The 24530-nt window shown below is 42.5% G+C and overlaps 1 protein-coding gene and 1 long non-coding RNA gene across 2 annotated transcripts; one reads left to right on the forward strand and one right to left on the reverse strand.

The window, feature by feature from the left end:
* Positions 1-14129: 14129 nt before the first annotated feature.
* On the reverse strand, positions 14130-16954 carry LOC147333887 (nuclear factor 7, ovary-like). Its single transcript, XM_086287303.1, has 2 exons — positions 16080-16954; positions 14130-15978 (listed from the first exon to the last, which is right to left on the reverse strand). The coding sequence occupies exon 2, from the start codon at positions 15959-15961 to the stop codon at positions 14513-14515; it is 1449 nt and encodes a 482-aa protein (XP_086143429.1). The 5' UTR covers positions 15962-15978; positions 16080-16954; the 3' UTR covers positions 14130-14512.
* A 3813-nt stretch (positions 16955-20767) lies between these two features.
* LOC147333888 (uncharacterized) lies at positions 20768-24077 on the forward strand. The gene is made up of 6 exons (XR_015128577.1): positions 20768-21636; positions 23132-23263; positions 23381-23480; positions 23599-23658; positions 23750-23840; positions 24007-24077. It is a non-coding gene; the product is annotated as an uncharacterized LOC147333888 (long non-coding RNA).
* The last annotated feature ends 453 nt before the right edge of the window (positions 24078-24530 follow it).

Below are 24530 nucleotides of genomic sequence, written 5' to 3' on the forward strand. Positions count from 1 at the left end.
ATGTCCATTCCACATACTTTCTCACTTGGTTTACGGCAAATCAAACCTAAAGGTTAAATGAATACAGAAAACACAGACAGAAAGAAGTTACATTAAACAGTTAAATAAATCCAAACTTTCTCTGTGCCCACACGTCTGGACTGACTTTCTTTCTTGTGGCCGTCTGGACAAAATGCTACTGGTGTCGTTACTGTTCAGTAACACTTTTCTCACGCATCTGCTTCCTGAAAATAGCCACAGGTTTGCACCATTGCTGCAAAACCGTGACAAGTATTTACCACAGTATGTAAAGAATATGGTATCTTAACTTATTGATTCCTCTCTTTTTTTAAGTTTGTTGATAAGTCAATCAACCTGGTCATTACCACCTGTGCTTGATGCATTGACTGAGACAGCAATATCAGCTCAACCATCAAGGGCATCCCCAGAAGCTCTTAACAAGACTGTATGAAGCATTTTATGTAATGATATTCACCTTATTTGCTACTTTACAGTTAAGTTGATACATATTAAAACGTTTAATGTTTAATCTTAGAAAATCACTTTAGGTTATTTTTTGCGGCACACTTCACTCAAACAATATTAAGTATGCTATTAAAATTAATATTGGTGCCTCTGTTCAAGATGCAGAACCACTTCCACTTTATAAGGGTTTTATTTCCACTGGTGTTTGTCTGACTAACTGTGGTTATGACTGAGGATGTACTGTTCGAGGTCACAAGCAGAAACAGGAAACACACACTTTCTGTGTTATAAGACTGAAGTCTCACTTGAATTCACTTGAAATTGATATCTATGAGCAATGCATCAAGTATAGAAACACATAGGATTTATCAGCATCTTCCACTTTTACATAAATGTTTCTGGGATGTTTCTGTACATATTAAAGGCCGAGACCCGTTTGTTGTAGTGTGTGGTATTGGTTCGATACCAGTATCACACAAGATCCCCAAGAATGTTTGACAGAAATATTGGACTTAAAATGTGTGAGTGATTGATTTTCTCACCTCTTCTGCAGACTACACTGGCTCGTTGGTTCCTGTGGTAATGTGTTAAGTGTGGTGTGAACTGTTTACAAAACTAAAAGGTTCCTGAGGTCTTGGTATGAATGCCTGGTCTATGTGATATTGCCATGTTTGTTTTTTTAAACCAGACATACTGTAGTGAATTACTTCTGTGTGGGCTTTGTCTAAAGCACACCTTGTGTGTGAATGTGTGGATGACTGGATGTGTAAAGTGCTTTGGGGTCCTTAGGGACCAGTAAAGCGCTATACAAATACAGGCCATTTACCATTTGTTGTATCATCATTACAAACACTAATGCAAAACACTAGAAACTTGAAGATACGCTCAGGATGAAAAATACTCAAGCCTTGGTGAGAGAAAGCAGTGGATCCTGTGGTTAACACCATACTTTGTTCTGACAGTGATGTTTTTAAGCCCTGTTAGATGTGGTCACATGAGGTCACAAGAAGGTCAGAGCTGCGTGTGTTGCAATTTTGATGACTTATTAGTAGGGGAGGGTTTTTAGCTTGAATAACATGATATCAAGTCATTAAATACTAAATTGATTCTTAAATATAAATGTATTTTCTCAGAAAGGCCAAAATCTCAGGTTAAAGCTTGGATCCTTCACCGGACATACATACATACTAGGCGTGCAACGATACACAAAATTCAGGGTTCGGTTCGATACTTTGGTGTCACGGTTTGATATTTTTTCTATACAAAAAAAAATGTTCATGCCTTTTTAATTTGTCATTTATTAAAATTATAGATATGGGGTGGCTGTAGCTCAGGTGGCAGAGCAGGTCAGCCACTAATCAAAAAGTCGGTGGTTCGATCCCAGGCTGCCTCCTGGCTGCATGCCATATATCCTTGGGCAAGATACTAACCCCATGCCTACTGGTGGTGGTCAGAGGGCCCGGTGGCGCCAGTGTCCGGCAGCCTCGCCTCTGTCAGTGCGCCCCAGGGCAGCTGTGGCTACAATGTAGCTTGCTATCGCCAGTGTGTGAATGACTGAATGTAGTCTAAAGCGCTTTTGGGTCCTATGGACTAGAAAAGTGCTATACAAATGCAGGCCATTTACCATTTAAATATATATTTTAACTCAAACGTACAGTTTTTAAATTTAATGTTGCTGAAACAACAAAGGGATAAAATAATAAATCTATCTGATGGAGAAATCACTCATCTTTGGAAAAGAGAGTTTATTACAGAGAAATGGCTCTTTCCAAAATAAAAGCTATACTAGACGCTTATTCTGGGCTATATTCTCAGCAGCATATTAAACATATCAGGTCCCCATAAGGAGAATCATGTGCTAACGGCTGTCTAAATGACTCGGGTAAAGTTTGTAGCATGCGTGCTTGTTGTTTTTGTCTGCTTCCACTTGTCTTTGCACTCGGATGATGTCGGTGTAAATGTGCAGTCATATTCGTTGTGTTCCCACTAGTGCTGTCAGCATTACGTAATCTCGTTGAAATGACGTTAACGCTACAACACGGCAAATCTCCGTTAACGAGCTACCGCGGACGTGGGGCGTGGGGCTGGACGGCCAACTCGTTAACAAGCTAACTGCGCTAACGCACTAGTTCCCACCCATGTAATAGAGATTGAAAATGTGACGTCATTCAGGGGTAAAACCGCAAAGAATTCTGGGAACTCGTGGCAAGAGGTACTAGCGCACGCAGGCTTTCAATTGAAATCAGTTTTGCAGCGATAAAAAGAAACACAAAAATGTCAAGAAGCTGTTGTATTATTAACTGCAATAGCCGGTCGCATGACAGCCACGGGAAGCCGACGGGTAAAGAGATCGGTTGTTATCGGATTACGTCGTTGAAGAGAAATTGTTCGAGCCATGTTTCCGAAGTAACAAAGAGGCGACTGGATTGCAGCCATTCAAAGATCAAATATAACGTCCCAGAACTCTCCAGCTCACAGGTTAGTCTGCTCCAAGCATTCCCACAAAGGTCAGAGTTTTGTTGTAGTTAATGCGTCATTTTTCTTAACATAATTGGTGATATAGGTTACAAACAAGTCTGGCGCTGAACAGAAATTGTCGCACTATGCTTCTATGTTTATTGTGCATAAATAGTAAATTGTCCTGACACAATATTGTGTTTCGCTTCTGTTATTACCATGGTACATTGACAAAAACATATACTTTTATTCACAGGATAAAACAGTTGTTTTGTATCACTAATTGTCCAGTGCGATTACAGCATACAATATTATTGTCACTGCTACATTTCTGTGATGAACCAGAAATTATTTCCACTACTAATTAATTACCGTTGAGCTCAAAGGTTATATTAATAAACGGTTAACGAATGTGTATTTATGACGATGTCCTATTAATAAACGGTCTCCTTGCAACATGGCAAATTGAACCCCCCCCCCCACCCTCAATCAGATCTGGCGTTTGGAACTATTTTGGTTTTCATGTGACGTATGACCCTGAAGGTAAGCGCGTCATGGACAAAAGTAAAACAGCATGTCGGATGTGCCACGCAATGCTCAATAGAGATTGACAGACCACGTGACTTTTGCGCATTGCATGCCGGGAACTCGTGGCAAATCCAAGTACCTGCATCAAATGCAAACATTTGCAGCACCGCAAAACGTTCATTCTTCGGTTCCAATAAATTCTTGTTTTTTCTTTGCCGCACAAAAAAGGTATGTACAAAACGAAGGAGAACAATGCCGGTCCGTACAAAGACAGACTTGATGAAAAGTCAAAGAAAAGATACGAGGAAAAAAATCAAACCAGTGAAAGGGTCAGACCCTCACAAGCACACAGAGGGACAAAATACGTTAGCGTGCTGCCCAACTTTCACCACGCTCATATTTATAATTATACGGTTCTTGGAGTGAGTGCATAAACTCATGAAGTCTAGTAACTTCAGGTCACTGCAACAATCCCCAGTTTGGGTACAGGACCTTGAAATGCACCGTGTAGAAAGTAAAGACCATCGTACGAACAAAGGTAAGTTTACCAGTCTCACAAATCGTCTTCATAAATACACATTCGGCTTAACTTCTGTCTTGCTAGCTTGCCCTGCGCTCAGTGAATCTGCGTTCGACTACTCCGCCTGGGCTGCACTGTCGAGCACAGATCCACTGAGCGCTCAACACAGACAGCATCGTCAGAAGGAAAGTTGATAAAATAAGTTAAAAATTTTGTATTGTTCGATACATTTGCGTACCGAACTGAAAGCACTGTATCGAACGGTTCTGTATCGATACGAGTATTGTTGCACCCCTAATACATACACACACACACACACACACACACACACACACACACACACACACACACATACATACATACATACATACATACATACGTGGACACACCATCAGTGCCAAAAGCCAACATAACACAGACTCTGATGCTGCAGGTTTTGTCTCTCTCCATCCAAAATTCACCAAACCAGCAGCAAAAGAAGATCAAAACTACACGTCACATGTAAGAAACATCGTAATTCCCTCTTACTTTTGCTGTTTTGCTTCCACCACAATAAAATCACACTTCCTGCACAGCTCTCTCTCTCTTTGTATTTCAAGAACAGTTTCACATCTCGAATCTCTGTTTTCTGCAGTATTCGATTGCAGCCTACTGTGGTTTTCTCAAAAATGACCTCTGACAAGAAAGTCTCATTTCTCCAGTTCAATACTGAAGAGATTTAAACTTTTTAAATTGCAAAACTCTTAGCTGTGTCTCTAATAAAACCTCTATAACTTTGCTCTGCTTCGCTTCAACAGCATCAGGTAATGTTCACATGTTAATTCATGGCTTTTGTCAGTTTTTTGATCTACTGCAGAATATTTTTAAGGTTATCTGCAATAAAAAGTCAGGCCAGGAAAATCTCCTTAATGTTCTTCTGTGTTTCATCCTGAGTTACTTTGACACAAAGACATCTGCTGTGATGCTTACACCTCTGATGTAGTCAGACTTTTTATTCAATTTTTATAGCTCCACATAAAAACAACAGTTGCCTCAAGGTTTAATATTGTAAGTTTATATTGATGATAAGTATTTATTAAGCTCTGAATTAAAGCTTCACATGTAAATCACAATGATGCAGAACAGCTGATTGTTCTGTAAATAGTTTGAAATGTTTGTTTAAAAAACTGCTTTGGCTGCATTAAAAAAAATAGCTGCAAAAAACTTTGTTTGCCAAACTCAGTTACTTTTTTGAAGAAGTAATTATGTAATTAATTGCTCAACATTGGTCTTTAAATACAGTATTTTGCAGACAGAGTTACAGACTCTCTCCCAGACCACAGACTCAGACTCATAATTCAAGTCAGAGCTTTAAAAGTTGTGTTTTCAAAATTGGAGTTCAAGTTATTTTTACTTCCAATAGTGTCAACATGCTACAGGTCATGAACAAGATATTTTTAAATTTTCATTGTAAGTGGGCTAAAGCAGTTAATTAAAAGTAGTCTAACATAAATGTAAATGTTGTAATTTGATTATTTTAATAAACATGTAACTTGGATGGATTAGATGCTGGCGTGACCACAGTGCACACGTCTGCTGTGGCTCACAGTGGTCCAAGGGACGCTCAGGGAGTTTGTGTGTTCGCTCAGACACGTGAAAAATTAGAGGGAACATTGATGACCAGTGTTATCAGCCACACCCAAACACACTGCAGCAAGAAGCTCCATCAGTGTCACACTAACTCGAGTCAAAAAGAAGCAGCACAAGTTTAAAAGAATAAAAAGTCACTGATGGATATAAAGGACATTTTATCTGTTCAGTCTCTTCATATGTCTCATGTTCACATGTTCCATATCTTAACTGTGTGTAGCAACAACAGATAACACACATGTGTGGGCCTCATCTGAGCTCTGACACATGTAGCTCAGTGACAGCACTGTCTCTCTCTGCCTCTCTGTCTACATGGCTGTGAACAAAAATATAAACACTGAGGCTTCAAAATGCAGCATCTACAACACTGTCACTCTGCCTCCACCATGGAGACAGTCTCCATGGTGATGAGTACAATTGGCAGCGGAAACTGTTGTGAACTTCTCCATGAGTCATGTTTCCTGTTTCAGAGCTGCTGATTGGCTCTTTGGGCCCTTTACCTTCAGGAGGTCATGGACGAAGCACTGAAGCCGTTTATCACGTAAAAATATTTTTAGTTTATAATAATTTGATAAATAATAAAATATTAATAAAAACTGGAGGTTTTTTTAGAACTTAGATTTTAAGCTATTTATGCCTTTTTTGCTGCTCTTTTTTAAACTTATTCCCTTTAAACTGTATTTATTCTTTTTAAAATATATTGGTTATTGCACTGTAGAGGCTGCTGAGGAACAGTATTTCGTTTCAGGCTGTGTAACACGAAATGACAATAACCAATAAAGTCTTGAGAGCTGCCATCATTGTTCCAGCAGGAGGCAGTAAAACACCAAACTGCACCTGTTGTGCTGAAAAGGTGTGAGCATGTGCAGTAACCCAGTAAGTTACCTGAAAACAGAGATTGTTTTTAAACCTGTAAAGGGGGAAATCCTGACGAACCAATCCACAGCCAGAAAAGAAGTCTAACTCTGTGCTGCTCCAATCAGGAATCAGCTCTGTTACTGTGTGAGTGTGTAAAGTCACAGAGTAGCTGGTTTCAAATGTATCTATAAAGTTTATTTACATTTTATTTAGGCATCAAAAAACAGTCCAAGTTTATTTCTTTGGACTTTGTTCACTTAGCGCCACCTGGAGGACAGTCAGCTCCCTGCAGCAGCTCTGGAGGACTGTTAACTGATGAAGAGCTCGGACTGCACAGCTTGCTTCATCACCGACTTCTTTAAATAAACATGACCACGATCAGTCGCAGCACCTCAGACAAACGTTTGTTACACAGCAGCCGCCTTCACACCGACTGAGCTCCATCACAGCTTCAGAGCTCAGCTTACTAAAGTCAAAGTTTATTTCCTCTCAGGTTTCTTACTTTCAGTAAAGTTTCACTGTTAGAGCCCTGACCAGCATCCTGCAGCATCTGGAGCAGCTGTGTGGTGCTGTCATGGCAATAAGGATCCAAATCTGTGGGGATGTTTCCAGCAGGGGTTATAACCTGCAGCCAGCAAGGTGTGCCTAATAAAGTGGCAGTGTTTATGTCACAGTGCAGCACCATCAGAAAACGGTGGTTTACATCTCTGTTACAGGAAACCTGAAGAGTTAAAACACAAGAGAAGAAAATCTAAACGTTACACAAAGAACATAAAAGAAGTAAACTTCATAAAAACTTCACAAATGATGCTTTAAATGAAAAATAAATCCCTGTAAATAATTCAACAGGTCACATGTTAGAATCAGAATCAGAATCAGAATCAGAAAGGGTTTTATTGCCAAATGTTGAGCAGGTTTACAACATTAGGAAATTGCTGCGGTGCTTCAGTGCAAACATACTGTCATAAAAATATAAAAATAAGAATAAGAATTAAAAGTGCTAAGTGGATAGATATATACATGAGTGCAGGTGGTGATCAGTGCCAAACATGGAATGATGCAGTGAACACAGTGTAGGGTCATGTGTTAGTGGTGGGAACAGTCATACGGTTATTGTTCATGTGTCCAACAGCAGAGGGGAAGAAACTGTTCTTATGGCGAGAGGTTCTGGTGCGAATGGACCGGAGCCTCCTGCCTGAGGGGAGCAGGTCAAACAGACTGTGTCCAGGGTGAGAAGGGTCAGCTGAGATCTGAGCTGCACGCCCCAGTGTCCTGGAGGTGTACAGGTCCTGCAGAGATGGGAGTCTGCAGCCAATCACCTTCTCAGCAGAGCGCACAACACGCTGCAGTCTCTGTTTGTCCCTGATAGTGGCTCCAGCGTACCACACAGTGATGGAGGAGGTGAGGATGGACTCGATGATTGCAGTGTAGAACTGCATCATCGTCCGTGTTGGCAGGTTGAATTTCTTCAGCTGCCTCAGGAAGTACATCCTCTGCTGGGCTTTCTTGATGACGGAGGTGATGGTGGGCTCCCACTTCAGGTCCTGGGTGATGGTGGTACCCAGGAAGCGGAATGAGTCCACAGAGGTGATGGGGGTGTCAGTCAGGATGATGGGGGGGAGTGGGGCTGTGTGCTTCCTGAAGTCCACAATAATCTCCACTGTCTTCTGGGCATTCAGCACCAGGCTGTTGTGGCTGCACCAGGACACCAGACGTTCAACCTCCCTCCTGTAGGCAGACTCATCCCCGTCCGAGATGAGCCCAATAACGGTGGTGTCATCTGCAAACTTGATTAGCTTGACAGACTGGTGGGTGGAGGTGCAGCAGTTGGTGTACAGGGAGAAGAGCAGAGGAGAAAGAACACAGCCCTGAGGGGAGCCGGTGCTGATGGTCCGGGAGTCCGAGACATTCTTTCCCAGCCTCACATGCTGCTTCCTGTCCGTCAGGAAGTCAGTGATCCACCGGCAGATGGGATCAGGCACATTCATCTGGGAAAGCTTGCCTCGGAGATGGTCTGGAAGGATGGTGTTGAAGGCAGAGCTGAAGTCCACAAACAGGATCCTGGCGTAGGTTCCTGGGGAGTCCAGATGCTGCAGGATGAAGTGTAGGGCCATGTTGATTGCGTCATCTACAGACCTGTTGGCTCTGTATGCAAACTGCAGGGGGTCCAGGAGGGGGGCAGTGAGGGTCTTGAGATAGGAGAGAACCAGGCACTCAAAAGATTTCTTGACCACAGATGTCAGAGCCACGGGTCTGTAGTCATTTAGTCCAGTGATCCTAGGTTTCTTGGGGACAGGGATTATGGTAGAGGACTTGAAGCAGGCAGGCACATGACATGCCTGCAGTGAGGAGTTGAAGATGCCAGAAAACACTGGGGCCAGCTCGTTTGCACAGTGTCTGAGGGTGGCAGGAGACACGCCGTCTGGGCCGGGAGCTTTTCGAGCATTCAGACTCTTAAACTGCTTCCTCACATCTGCTTCATGAATATGAAGAGTTGTGGTGGGAGGAGGTGGTGTGAAATCCTCTTTTGTGTGGGGTGAGGAGGGGGGTGTTGTAGGTGAAGTGTTTGAAGGTGGTGATGGCTCTATGGAGGGGGGAGAGGTGGGGGAATGAGTGTCCAAAGTGTCTCTATTGTTGGGGCCGTTGGAGGTGTGAAGGCTGCCTGATGGCTCGTCAAAACGGCAGTAAAAGTCGTTGAGGGTGTTGGCCAAGAGCAAGTCGTCAGTGGAGTGGGGGGTTTTAGGCTTGTAGTTGGTGATATTCCTAAAACCTTTCCACACAGAGGCCGAGTCATTCTCTGAGATCTGCTGCTGCATCTTCTCAGAGTGCTGGTGTTTTGCAATGTCCACTTCTTTAGTGAACCTGTACTTGGCCTCTCTGTAGGTGACTAGTAAACAAGATGGCGGCGCGCACAGACGCAGCGGCCCGGAGCTCCTACACTTTTGCACTTTTGGTGGTACTGTGTATTATTTCACACAGTCTGGGGTTACTTCAATACAACAGAGATGATCTACTACAACTAAGCCGTGGAGATCTTCAACTAACATCCGAGTATCTCATCCCCCCGGAGATCGTTAAGCAACCCCCGGGGCTACCCGCAACAGCAAGCCGCAGGAGGAGACGTTGCGAGCGGAGGCAGAAGAGAGGTAGGCGGGGAGGCCTGTGGGCACGGCTAAAGACTAGTCCGTTTAAACTACCACTCCCGATCATATTCCTCTCCAACGCCCGTTCAATCCGTTACAAACTGGATGAAATACGACTGCAGATCGCCACTCGACGGACTTTTAATAACTGTTCGTGCATGATTTTCACTGAAACCTGGCTGGACAGCGCCATTCCCGATGCGTCTATTGATCTAGCAGGCTGCACCGCCTATCGAGCCGACAGATCTGCGGACTCGGGTAAGAAGACTGGCGGGGGGCTGTGCATCTATATTAACAACTTTTGGTGCACGAACGTCACGGTAACGGAAAGACTGTGCAGTACAGAGGTAGAACTGTTGGTGTTAAAGTGCCGTCCATTCTATCTCCCTCGGGAATTTTCTGCCGTTTACATCTGCGCTGTTTACATTCCACCAGATGCTAATGCTAAGCTAGCGTTAGCACAATTGAGCAGCAGCATCAATAACAGCCTGGTAGCACACCCGGACAGTGTCTTTATTGCGGCTGGGGATTTTAACCACGCGGACCTGAAATCTGTACTTCACAATTTCCACCATAATGTGAAGTGTGCTACCAGAGGAGATAGAACGTTGGACCAGGTGTACACCAACATGGCGAATGCGTACAGAGCCCAGGCTTATCCCCACCTGGGTCTGTCAGACCATCTCTCCCTTCTGCTACACCCAATATACACACAAAAGATCAAGAGCACTGGGATTACAACCAAAACCGTGAGAACATGGCCGCAGGATGCTATTCCGATGCTTCAGGACTGTTTCCACTGCACAGACTGGGATGTATTCAAGGTGCAGGACACTGACAATCGTGTCGCATTGGACAGTTACACCTCCACTGTCTTGGACTACATCTGTTTCTGTGTGGACAATGTAACAACTTGGAAACGATTCCGTGTGTTCCCTAATAATCCACCCTGGATGACACACGGAGTTCAACAACTTATTCGAACAAGGAACAACGCTTTCAAATCCGGGGACCAGGAGGCATACAGTGCTGCCAGGGCCAACCTGAGAAGAGGCATCAAGACTGCCAAGCAGCACCACAGGAGGCGTATCGAGGCCAGGTTTGAGAACAATACAAACCCAAGGCAAGTCTGGGAGGGCATCAGGGCTATCACGGACTACAAAAGAAGAACACCATCACCCTCAGCCGACAGTTCTACTCTGGCTGAGGATCTAAATCTCTTTTATGCCCGTTTTGATAGGGAGAAGACCGACCCTGTCCTGTCCCCTCTCCCCTCAACCAATCCTGCTCCAGTCCTGAGCACTCGTGAGCTGAGGCGTGTGTTCCGGAGCATTAACACCAGGAAGGCGGCCGGGCCAGATGGAGTGCTGGGCCGGGTGCTAAAAGACTGTGCTGCGGACCTGGCGGACGTCTTCACCTCTATATATAACACCTCGTTGTCCTGTTCACTGGTACCATCCTGTTTCAAAGCAGCAACCATCGTTCCCATCCCAAAACAGTCAAATGTCACATGTCTGAACGATTTCAGACCTGTGGCACTCACCCCCATTCCCGCCAAATGCCTGGAGAGACTGGTTATTAAACACATCAGAGCTGCTTTTCCACCATCCCTGGACTCGCACCAGTTTGCATACAGGGAGAACCGGTCAACCGAGGATGCGATCGCCACAGTGCTGCACACATTACTGAAGCACTTGGAACACAGGAACACCTATGCACGGCTCCTCTTTGTAGACTACAGCTCGGCTTTTAATACCATCCGGCCATACAAACTCCATCCCAAACTCCACCAACTGGGACTTAACTCCTCTCTGTGCAACTGGATTGTGGACTTCCTCACTAACCGTAGACAGAGTGTCAGAGTGGGTAAGAACACCTCTTCCACCCTTGTGGTCAACACCGGTGCCCCTCAGGGGTGTGTCCTGAGCCCTCTGCTATACACTCTCTTCACCCATGACTGTATTTCCTCCTGCGCGTCCAATCTCATTGTTAAGTTTGCAGATGACACTACAGTGCTCGGACTTATATCCAACAATGATGAGACAAACTATAGGACAGAGGTGCAACAACTAGAGTCATGGTGCCACGACAATAACTTGGTCTTAAACACCAAAAAGACCAAGGAGATCATTGTAGATTTCCAGAAGAAGGGTCATAACAACCATCTGCCTCTCTTCATTGGCAGTGAGGCGGTGGAGAGGGTGAGCAGTTTTAAATTCTTGGGAGTAACTGTGACCGAGGACCTGTCCTGGGGCAACCATATCACCTCAGTTGCACGGAAGGCCCAACAGCGCCTCTACTACCTGAGGAGACTGCGGAGCGCACACATTCCCAGATCTCTGATGTTGAACTTCTACAACTGTGCCATCAGCAGCGTTCTGACGTATGGATTTCTAGTGTGGTTCCCCAGCTGCACCAAGGCCGATCAGAAAGCACTCCAGCGGGTGGTGAAAGAAGCTGGCAGAATTATTGGAACAAGTCTGCCAGGGATCAGTAATATCTTCCCCACTCGCTGTCTGAGGAGGGTGCACAGTATCCTGCGGGACCAACATCACCCTGCGCGCCACCTTTTCCATCTGCTGCCCTCAGGGAGAAGGTACAGGTCTATACAGGCCAGAACATCCAGACTGGCCAACAGCCTGTATCCACAGGCTGTGAGGCTCCTGAACTCTCTGCCCCCCTCTCACGGACAATAACCATATCCAACTTCTTAATAGCAATGAACTGGTCTGCATTGGTGCATCATATCTTTATGTAAACAGCGGCCAGGTTGAATGAAGCAAAATCCCGCGGAGAATAAAACGGTTTGCAGTGAATAAAAAGGTATTCCAGAGAGGGAGAGCAGTGCTGAGCAATCACTGTTACATCTGTGCACCAGCCACTATTAATGTAGAAGCAGACACCTCCACCTTTGGTCTTACCAGAAAGAGAGGCCTGCCGGTCTGCGCACAGCAGATGAAAGCCCTCCAGCTTGAGCGCACTGTCCGGGATGTCCTCACAGAGCCACGTCTCCGTAAAACATAACACACAGGAGGAGGCAAAGTCTCTGTTCATGCTTCTCATCAGGGCCAGTTCGTCTGTCTTATTCCTGAGTGATCGTACATTGGAAAGGAAGATCCCAGGAAGAGCAGTTCGCAGTCCACGTCTCCTCAGACGCACGAGTGCGCCGGCTCGCTTACCTCTCTTTCGGCGTCTCACCACCTTAACTAAACTCTGTAGCCGCTCACTGTGGTTTGTCCCAGCAGCTCTTAGGAAACAAACTGCTAACTTCAGTGTCAGCACACACTGTTAGTAAACTATGCAACACTGAATTCAGGTTTCAGTTGTGTTAAGTTGTGAAGTTGTGATGAAAGTCTTCTTACTGACACAGGTAGGATGGTCAGGCGTCCTCTGTTCCTTCACCGTTCATGAACTGTCACTTATAAAATGCTGCCAAACATCAACTACACTCAATAACTAAACGTGTGCAGGTTAAAGTGATGGACGCCCAGATCTGCACTCCAAATACAAACAGACTAAAGGTGTTTCCTCCAGAAACAAAGACAATATTTACAAAGGTCTCACAGGTAAATTGTGAGCGATCACAGCAGCATCTCATCCTGACTAACAGCTTTTAGATGCAGGGAGAGCGTCGTGGTTCAGAGGTGGTTCAGCAGATGATGAAGGCCTTTCTGTTGCATTGTGTAGTGCTGTGGAGGCCATGATGGTCGACTGGGTCTGCTTCTACTGAACTCACAAACACTTCTGAGGTATTTACACCTGAAGCCTCATTGAATGTGAGTCAGAAACAAACGGCTCAGCTGTGATTAATGGATGTTTCCCTGCATTTCTATTTTCACACACTTTATTTCTTACAGCAGGAAAACTGAACAGAATGTATGTAAGAGGTCAGAGTGAGGATGACGTCACTTAATACAGGAAATACATGTTTGTCTGTTTTGATGATGAAGGACTTCTTCAGCTCTGTAAACAGCTACACTTGAGAGGACAGAGGTGATTTCATGGATCAATAACAATGTGTTTATCAGCTTTCATCATCGCAGTGCAGACATGACGTCAGATCTATCAGAGTGAAGGCCGTCTCTCTGATGACGTCACAGAGCAGAGTCCTTCTGTCCAATAAAGGATCTCAGATCAGCTGCTGCCATCTTGTGGCCACAGTTGGTTACTGTCTCTGAAAGTTGTCTCATGTTTCCTGTTGTCCTGCTAACAAAGGCTGGAGCTCATCATGCTGAGAGGGCAGCAGCATTTTGTGGCTCTTCACACATGTTCATTATATTCTGATGATCCTGGATGGAGACAAACTACAGATAAGTGTGTTCAGCCCAACTAGTTTATCTCATTACAGCAGTTTGATGTTTCCCTTTGAATCCCCCTGAAGATCCTGACAGTGAAGCACGTACATAATACTCCAGCCTTTCAACTCTGAGCTTATTTAGTTCTATTAATACACTGAAATCTCATTTGTGTCATGAAGAAAGTCTTTAATCAAACAGAATTCAAAGATCAGAAACATTTCATATATGGAGTTAAACATGAATCATTGTTTCAACAACATATTTATTGTTGTCATAAACAGACAAGAAGACAACAACAAACTGCTCCTCCCATTCAACACATGTCAGTCCATATCCCAGCAAACTAAATCATCTCCATTTACACATCAAATAGAAACATGAATCACTTGTAATGATTAGAAACTTGATAGAATTTCAAATCTAGTTTGGGGAGTCATTCAGTGAGAAACAGTGAAATGATTTTCCATGTGAAAAGGTGGACAGCAGAAACAGAAAGAAACAGTGAAACTAAAAGAGAAACAAAGAGCTTTGGAACAACGAGGCAGCAGGAGGACAGCTGCAGTTTAACAGCTTCAACTCACTGACAGGAAACAACATTAGAAACATCATCATCCTCAACTCATCTGCTGCACTGACACTGACACCTTCAACGGACACACCTTCACTTCATCATCGTCTGTCCAAATGTATGGAAACATCCTGTGAGTGAAAGTGTGTGTGAAGGTGTGTATGTGTGTGTTAGTATCAGGATCAGAGAACGACAGCTTTCCTCTGTTCCAGTCCAGATTCACTCTGATCCTCTGGAGCTTCTTCTCAACTGAGAGAGCAGATTCTGCTGATGGTGAGAGTGTGTAGTATTTACCTTTATTGAACCCTATTATCCATAATCCAGTCGTGGATCCAGTTAATGGTGAGTATTTACCTAAAACGAACAACCGTATTCTCCATAATGTAGACCGTATGCTTCCCTTCCTCTGCACAGAGTCTGCTAACACACCCAGTCCCCACACTGTACTGTCTCCAACATCAACATCCCAGCTGTGAGTCCCTGAGTTAAAGCCCTCAGAGCCCAGGACAGAGCTGTAATAATCAAACCTCTCTGGATTATCAGGAAGCTGCTGCCTCTCTCCTCCTCTCACACTGGTCAGATCTTCAGACAGGATGAGTTTTGGATGAGCAGTGTTTGGGTCCAGAATGAGAGGAGTGTAGGAGACCATGTCCTTCATCTTGTTCCAGATGTTGAAGGTCAGGTTGCCCAGGTGTTTGGCCTGGTCTATCAGAGCTCCTGAGGGCAGCTGTGGATCATCCAGCAGGGGGCAGCGCTGGACTCTTTCCACTGCAGCCTTGTAGTTGTGCAGGAATGAGACGTCTTCAGCTCTCAGCTCCTCCTCTGTTGCTCTGACTGTGTCTGAAAGAGCTGCTATCTCTCTGCTCAGAGCCTCCATCTTCTCCTTCATCATCCCACTCTTCTGATCCTCTTCCTCCCTCAGTGCAGCCAGCCTGGCCTCCTCTTCCTCTGCTAGAAACTGGTGAAGCTTCTTAAACTGCTCCTTAATCTGCCTCTCTGTGTGTCGGGCCTGGACCTTAATGTGTTCTGCTGTTTGATCAAACTTCACTTGAACTTCTTCACAAACCTTTAACTTCTTCTTTAAGGGCTCCAGAGTTTCCTGAAGTTCCTTCTTGTGTTGTTGTGCAGCTTCATCGATGGGTCTGAATCTGTGATTGGTGTGTTTTTCTGAGGCACAGCAGACGACACACACTGGCTGCTGATGGTCCAGACAGAAGAGTTTGAGTTTCTCAGAGTGCAGACTGCAGAGAGCCTCTGAAGCTCTCTGATCTCTCTCCTGTAAGAACGACTCACACAGGTTCTTTAAAGCTCGGTTTAAAGGTGGTTCATAAACTGATCTTTTCTTACAAACTGGACACTCGTGTGTTGGTCTCTCTCTCCACCATCTCTTCAGACAGTCTTTACAGAAGCTGTGGCTACATGACAGAAGAACAGGATCTCTGAAGACCTCCTGACAGACCGGACAGCAGAGATCCTCCTCTGATCTGGAAGCCATTGAGTCTGTGAGTGAAGCTGAAAACAGCAGACAGGAAGTACAGCCAGTCCTGGCTCCCCTCCCTCCTCTACCACCTTCACTGAAACTTGCTTTGAGTCGTGTTTCTGCTCAAACTCACATTCAGTGTGTGGAGCGTCAGCAGCTTGAAGCAGCAGTGTTGGAGTTTTCCACTTTTCTCTCCTGTAGCTGGACTCACTCAGAGGAAGCTGCTAGTTTGGTCTGAGCTCAGTCTGATCGTCTGTGCGTCTCTCTGCACTGAAGAAGAAAAACATCTTGTTTCCTGGTTTTGTTGCATGTAAGTGATGTGAGGGGAGGAGAACAATGTTGCTTTACCTGTAGCCTAGGTGTGCTTCATTCCAGAGTTAGACTTTCATCCTGCCAGCAGCTCAAAAGCTATAAAACAGGTTTTCCTCCATTCCAGCTGCACATGTCACAACATTACTCTTAATTTTAATTACTTTTGTAGAATCTATTTAGACTTTGAAGCAAAACTATCAGATTTCTCACATAACTAAAAGATTTAATTTATTTATCAGTAATCATCAGTGCACCTGACTCACCAATTCTGGGTAAAACACACTGCTAACCTCAGTAAGGGCCAGTCAAAACACCCTTTACCTCAGGTCACAAATAAGTACAGTATCAAAGTTCTGTGAGTGATGAGACATTCTGTATGATTTTAGGATGGATTTCTTCATTTTAGCCCTGATTTTGATTTTGCTGTATTTCCAAATCTTAGACATAATGGAGGATTTCGGAACATAAAACTTACCAGAAAGTGATTATCATCAACAGTTTGGTTGCTGATGTCATAGCTAAATTTAACCTAAAAAAGATGTGACACCAGTAAAAACTGCCAAAAAACTATGCTTGACACTTGTGTCTGTTAGGGACTTTTCTAACACAAATATCTGCTTTAACTTAAATGAGGACCACGGATGTCCTTTGGAAACTGGTAAATACAATGAACTCTTTGACTAAACATCTGCTTGTGTTAAGGTACGCTTCATGATTTCAAGATTTATTTACTTTTCTCTTGGTGTTCCAGTCCAGGCTTGCTTTTTTCCTGTAAATAAACCTTTTTTTGAGTTTGCTTTGGGTCCAAACCTATGTGGAGCCTCTAGTCTGTGACAGATGATGGATCATGTACAAAAGACGGTTTGTCTCAGGTGAGCTAGATACAAAATCGAAGCATCACAATATTTTCACTACTCAGTCTACATCTCTAATATTTTATTTTGTTTTCCTCTAACATACGAGCACATTTTACAGCAAGTGCAGCAGTAAATGTATTGATGGTACATTTTACTGCACTTGTACATCTTGGAAGACTGTGTTGAATCAGCCTATGCATGACCTCTGTTACCTAAGCACTTCCCACCAAGGTCCCCAATGTCCTCAGTACTGCTAAATCTCCTGGGCACTGAGGAATTTCCATTCACAACAAAATGCAGTAAAGTTGTTTTTTTGTTCTTGTTTTTTTTTTTTTTTTAATGTTTGTATGTGTTCATGAAATGATGGTAATCTACAGATAAGTGTGTAAAGCTTAGTCATTTGAGCTCACTGATTCAAACATGTTTTAAAGCAAGTGTACGAAGGCTTTCTTAATCATCATCAACCTTTTATGGAGACTTTTTGTACATCTTCATTTATGCTGTTTTTGTTCACCGTGTTCTGATCTTAAACCGGTTTATCCAGCAGATAAAAATAGTGTCATGTTCTGGGTGAGTCACAGTAATTTTCTACAGTCCCTGCTCTTGTCATCTAGGCAGAGTCTTCATCACTCCTAAGACTAATGAAGCCGGTTGTATTTAAGACCAGCTGTTAGATTTGTATTGTTGATTGTCATTTATGCTTAGAAATATTTACTCATATATGCTTAGAAGTGTATAATCAATTATAGATTGAAAGAATGTCTCATCCTAAAGAGGTCTGTAAGAACTCTGTGTAGCTGAGGGGGGTGCGTTACTCCTCTGTACAGAGTGTGTTCTGGCATAAATCACATACTCCCTAGGAGAGTTTATCTTTTCTTATTGATTTATGGTATAGCAAGCACACGTATATCTGTTTAAGTATAAGAGCCTTTTGTTAGATGGACCCAGACGTCCTGGCACCAGCTAGCACCAGAGTCTTCACAGGGTCACACATCTTGACCTCACACAGATCACACACACACACACACACACACACACACACAGGCAAGGTACTCTTTGTGTGTATGTAGACGTCATATGTTAATGAACCTATGCATATTCATGTAACCTCAATAAAAGAACAGTGGTACGGGAGAACGGAGAGAGCAACTGCGGTCAAGTGAAGGAACGGCGTTTGTCCTGTTCTCTCCCGTGCACGAGAAACATGAAGAACTTTGCCTACTTGTGTCTTGCCTTGCAGTGTAATTATATTGTCTTCAACGTTCCAGCGGATGGGTTCAAGCTACCAACCTATCACTAGCCTTCGCCAGAATGTCTGCTAACCTACTGGTTCTCAATTGACTCTGTCTAAGACTTCATAGTTCATGTTCATTCATCCTAGGCTCATTCTTAGCTTTTGCACCTGTAAATATTGTTATCACAACATGACTGTAAATAACACTCTTGTTCACTTCATTCTTAGCAGAGACCTGAAAATTAAAAGAAAGCTGTTTTCTTGTTACACAATGGGTTTATTAAATATTTTTTATACCTGAATATGATTACATTTTTCTTTCACAAGTACCTGACTCTTTACTTCCACACTGGAATGATCATTTTTTATTGGAATTAAATAAAGTAAACAAAAGAACAGAATTCAAAGAGCAGAAACATTTCATATATGGAGTTAAACATGAATCATTGTTTCAACAACATATTTATTGTTGTCATAAACAGACAAGAAGACAACAACAAACTGCTCCTCCCATTCAACACATGTCAGTCCATATCCCAGCAAACTAAATCATCTCCATTTACACATCAAATAGAAACATGAATCACTTGTAATGATTAGAAACTTGATAGAATTTCAAATCTAGTTTGGGGAGTCATTCAGTGAGAAACAGTGAAATGATTTTCCATGTGAAAAGGTGGACAGCAGAAACAGAAAGAAACAGTGAAACTAAAAGAGAAACAAAGAGCTTTGGAACAACGAGGCAGCAGGAGGACAGCTGCAGTTTAACAGCTTCAACTCACTGACAGGAAACAACATTAGAAACATCATCATCCTCAACTCATCTGCTGCACTGACACTGACACCTTCAACGGACACACCTTTGCTTTAACAGCAGTTTCAATGTATGGAAACATCCTGTGAGTGAAAGTGTGTGTGAAGGTGTGTATGTGTGTGTTAGTATCAGGATCAGAGAACGACAGCTTTCCTCTGTTCCAGTCCAGATTCACTCTGATCCTCTGGAGCTTCTTCTCTACTGAAAAAGAAGTTTCAGCTGCTGGGTAGAATTTTTTTATCTTCGAAGAACCCTTATTCTCCATAATCCAGACAGTATGCTTCCCTTCCTCTGCACAGACTCTGCCAACACACCCAGTGCCCACCCTGTACTGTCTCCAACTTCAACATCCCAGCTGTGAGTCCCTGAGTTAAAGCTCTCAGAGCCCAGGACAGAGAAGTAATCGTCAAACCTCTCTGGATTATCAGGAAGCTGCTGCCTCTCTCCTCCATATCTCACACTGGTCAGATCTTCAGACAGGATGAGTTCTGGATCAGCAGTGTTTGGGTCCAGAATGAGATTGCTAGAACATGTTAGTAGTCTGGCAGCTTGGAGGCGAGAACGATGTGATTTGTCCAGGCTGGTAAACATAACATTACAATAATCCAAACACAATGACACAAATGTATGAACAGTTTTTTCCAGTTCAGCCGAGGAGATAATATGTCACAGTAGGACTGGGCCATATTATATCTTTCACGGTAATACCGGTACAATGCTAGGCTACGATAAGAAAATAAAATATCGCAATAGAATATGGGTAAAACGCGCATGCGCAGTGCTGAAAAAGCACGGCGGTAACGGAGAAGGAGAATGGGAAAAGCAGATTGTTGAGTGAAACGGATAAACCAGAAAAATGGTGTAACTTAACTGGTTTGGTGTTTGTCCGTCAGATCCACAACAAAGCATTTTTTTCTTTTGTAGAACATGCAAGCGGCCGTCGTTATTGCCGTATTTTTTGGACTAAGTTGCTCGTAAATCTGGGAGTAATCTGGGTCCAAAACTCCATCCACTTGAGGTCCCCTCCAGGTCCCAAAGTCAAACAAACACTGCAGCATCACTGAGAGTTAAAAAACTGTCTAAATTCTTCCATCTTTAATAAAACGATCAGCGTTGCTGCTTTACCAGGTGTAACTATGAAGTTTAACATCCAGGCATCTGTGAAGACAGAATTCATTACATTTAACAGAGTTAGAAGTTCGCTCCCTAGTTACCTAAGCATGAAATAGCATGTTCTGACTGAGAGATTTCTGAAAGAATTCAAACGTACAGCTCTGCTATCACCTCCAACACAAATGAAGACAGAAAACTAAACAGCAGTGACGTTTGTACACTGTAAAAAAAGTCAGTAAAATATACAGCAAAACACCGTCAAATTCCAACGGTAATGGAGCATAAAACCAAAAACTTCCTTTTACTGTATTAAATAGATTGAATAACCGTTAATTGTGAGACTGGATAAAACTTTGTTTTTTACTGTAATAAAATGTTGAAATTATAAATATTTTCTGTGAAAACAAATAAATATGCATACATTTTACAATTACATATTGTAATGTTGAAAATGTCTGAAAAATTTAGATTTTACGGTATTATTTGAGTAAAACTACATCTTTTGGGGTTGTGCACATTGGAATTCACAGTATAAAGCTGTAGATTTTTAAGCAAACAAAAACATTCATTTTTACAGAAACAAGATGTTAAAAAATAGGGTCCACCGTAATAATACAACCAGTACATACCATTAAAAAAAAAGCAAATATCAGCAGTGAAAGACAATAAAACTGATAGTATTTTTATTTTTTTTTAAATTCAGATACTGATATACAGATTAAAAGTTAGGCCTGCAGTATATCATTGTTAACCTTCTGATAAAAAAATCAACAGCAAAAGAAGATGTTAAAAATAAAGTTTATGGTTGTGAATAAAATTGATTTCAATAATCTTTTTTAATTATTATTTTAAAACAACTTTATGTTGTTGTGTTTCACGCCATATTATCAGACCACCTTAAGTGGGTCGGCCTTAAATTTTGAATTTGTGTGATCGCTGTTGATTGGTAGCTAAACTGCTGGTAAACTGTGTACAGACGTTTTACGTTCGAATTGCAGAGAAAAAAAATCTGGTAGCAACATTGTGCAGTATGAGCGAACCATTTCACCAAAAAAGGGGGAAGCAAGGCAAGACGTGGCTGCAGCGGTCTGCAGACGTGACTTCTGATCAAATTCGAACCTCCTAAAGAAACAAAGAGCGACGTTACATTGCGGGATGACGTCACCTGAAAATGACCAATAGCGTGGCGCGCTGCTGAGCTGTGTGCCAACCGCTCTTTTTTTCATGCAGGAGACTCAAGTTGGCTTCGCTAACGGACACAGTTTTGAACTCGTATATTAGCGCCATTTATTGCTGCTTGGACCACAGCATCTTCGGAATTTGTAGACATCCTGGCAGCTTACAATTAGTTCGAGGTGAGGTGAGTACATGCAACTTCAAGTTATCTCTGTTATAAAAAATCCACCAGCCCAGCGTTTATAGATAATTTTAGCAGTTCGTTTTTTATGAGTGAGGTTGTGAATTTAGTTAGCATTTGTGAGTTGAGTTAGCATTACTGTTGCGAGGGAAGCATTGCTCTGGATTAGTTTCTGTATATGGCGTGCTTAATTCGCTAGGGAGGAATTACCAAAGTACATGGAGTTATGTTAACGTGTAATTTCTGTGGTAAGGTAGTTCAGTCATCAAGGGGCTACGTGCTTCATTGTAAACTGCATCGGAATGAGCCACGTAGTTTCTTTCGGTGTATTGAAGCAGGCTGCAAGCAGACATACACCAGGTATGGCGCGTTTAAGGCTCATTTTTACCGAAGACACTGCCCCCACCCATGTCACTGGTGTGGTGGTGGTTTCTTCGTTTACATGTGCAATGGCGATGTGTGAGTGTCAGTGTCAGAACTCTAAAGAGTTAATAGCTCATCTGAAGAGCCATATTGTGGAAGGACACGTGGTCACTTGTCCAGTAAGAGGATGCACAAATACCTTTAGAGTTAAATCATCTTTTACTGCTCACATGTCACGTAAACACAGAGAGTTTTCAGACAGCAGCATTGGTGATTTATATAGAGAGTCTGCATGTCAATCATCATCTGTTCCAACCACATCAGATGACTTTGTACCCTTGATTTCCGAGCCTGCTGCACAGTCTATTACACATGAAGATAACATGGAAATGCCCCCTCAATTCTGTGATCTTTTTCTGAGAAACGTTTCACTATTCTACTTAAAATTGCAGGGTCAGTTTCTACTGCCTGCTTCAACCATACAGAACATTGTAGAGGAAATGCAGAACATGCATGAGTTGGGACAGACATACAGTTTGGGTAAACTTGCATCACTGTTAAAAGATGACACATCATTATCAGAGGAGGACATCAATAAAGTCTGCGAGTCTGTCAAAAGCTATGATCTTTTTTCTGCATGTCATACCGGGCCATTGAGGACAGTGCACTCCAGAGCTCAGATCTTTAAAAAAGCCTTCAACTATGCGGAACCAAAGAAAATATTTTTAGGGAGAGATGAAAACAGAAAAGATAGGTTTGCCTATTATGTGCCTTTAAGAGAGACTTTGAGATGTCTGCTAGAGTCTGATCTGTGGCAGAAATCAGAAGAGCCCTCTACTGAGCCTCCTGCTGATGTTCTGTGTGACATAAGTGATAGTAAGCTGTTTTAAATAAAATGATTTTTTTGGTCAAAACCCACTGACTTAATTGATTTCTATCCATTAACATCTTACATGAAGTATGGGTACCAAATGGTTCCATTGAAACACAGTGTGCTGTCACAATAATGGTGCTGTTAGTTTGGTACTTACGAAACACTGTATAAAAGTGTAGTATCAAGCAAGATCAGCTTCATATTTTAAGACCAAAGGTACCACTTGGTGTAAATTGACCTTTATTCACATTCTTTTATCAGACATCTTGGAAATGGGGGGCAGCATAAGGAGTTCCATTACTAAGGTGCTGCCGGACCTGTCTGCCTCAATCCTTGAAATTGTACTGGAGGCACTACAATCATTAGGAGTGGAGACATCTGAGAAACAAACCAGTAAGTATTATGATTTCATTGCACAATAGCCATGAAGGGCTTTCTGTTTTTTCGATTATGCTTTGGCCAAGGTCCAAAAAGTACAATTAATCTATTGTTTGTGATATTGTTTTACAGCACCAAATATGGAAATTTCAAGCCAGGCCAGCATATCGTCTCCATCTGTTTTAAGGTTTAAGGGTGGTGGCACAGCTAAGACCCAAGAGTCTCTTTCAAGGTTAGTAAAGTAAACAGATTCAAGAAGATATTTTACACATTTCTTTGTCGTCTGTCTCTAAATCTTATTTTGTCTTTATTATGATTAAAAAGGTTTGTTTTGTTCCTGCCCTTTTCAGACACTGAATTTGAGCAGAAACCATAAGGATACTCAAAGGACCTGTGACTCTCAGGAAATGGTGAGATTTCAGGTCATAATGTTTTTTTTTTCCCATTAAATTAATTTTCCTTTTTCCCTTTACAATATTGCTGTTTTGTTTTTGTAAACAGCATCAAATGAGAGGGACCGATGAAACAGTTTCAAGACAATGGCAGGAAAAACATGCTGAAGATTGAAACAAACCTTGGCTGGAAATATTTGGTATGCGTTTTACCGTAAATCAAATTGTTGAAAAACATTCAGCTACACTGTAACACAGGGAAACTTGATTTGCACTTATTTTGTTACTTTAATTTCTTGTCTCATTATTTTTGTCAGTTATTATTGTTTATGGTGTATGCCCTTCTTGTTTTCTTTCTGAATGCAGAAGGTATCTAGCCAGTCCACAATGAAAGCTTCGTTGCACCCCATGAGTCTTCTGGCAGAAATGATGGCAGCTGTATTCTTTAGTTTCCCTAAACATCACACCCTGCCTGTTTATACGAGGCTCTTCAATTAAGTCTGCACCCAAAGATTCAATAAGAGGTAAGCAGTGGTATTATTCAAGTTTTGCTAAAGAAAGATGGACAGGAGACACTAATCTTAATCAGCCGAGCTCAGGTTCATGTCCAGGTGAGCAGTTTCATACGCTATAAAATGTAGATTGAATGATAGGTCTCATCACCATGCATTCAGCCATTAACTTCAAGATTTAAAGTATAACTATTGCCAAAACGCAACCTGGGCTGTGTTTTTTTTTTTTTTTTTACTGTATCGATTTTGATGTGCTCAAATTTATGCCCCGGCCCCCTAGTATTCCCATTCACTGGCTATTGACCACAAAATAAAATCACGGTCAATCTCAAAAACGGCTCGTTTGTCGTAATTATGCTTTTAGATATATGTTTGTCT

This window comes from Aulonocara sp. 'chitande type north' Nkhata Bay, linkage group LG3 (genome assembly GCF_057382095.1).
Source record: "Aulonocara sp. 'chitande type north' Nkhata Bay isolate Kocher_YH1m ecotype deep benthic linkage group LG3, A_spYH_male_GT1.1, whole genome shotgun sequence".
Classification (NCBI taxonomy): domain Eukaryota; kingdom Metazoa; phylum Chordata; class Actinopteri; order Cichliformes; family Cichlidae; genus Aulonocara; species Aulonocara sp. 'chitande type north' Nkhata Bay.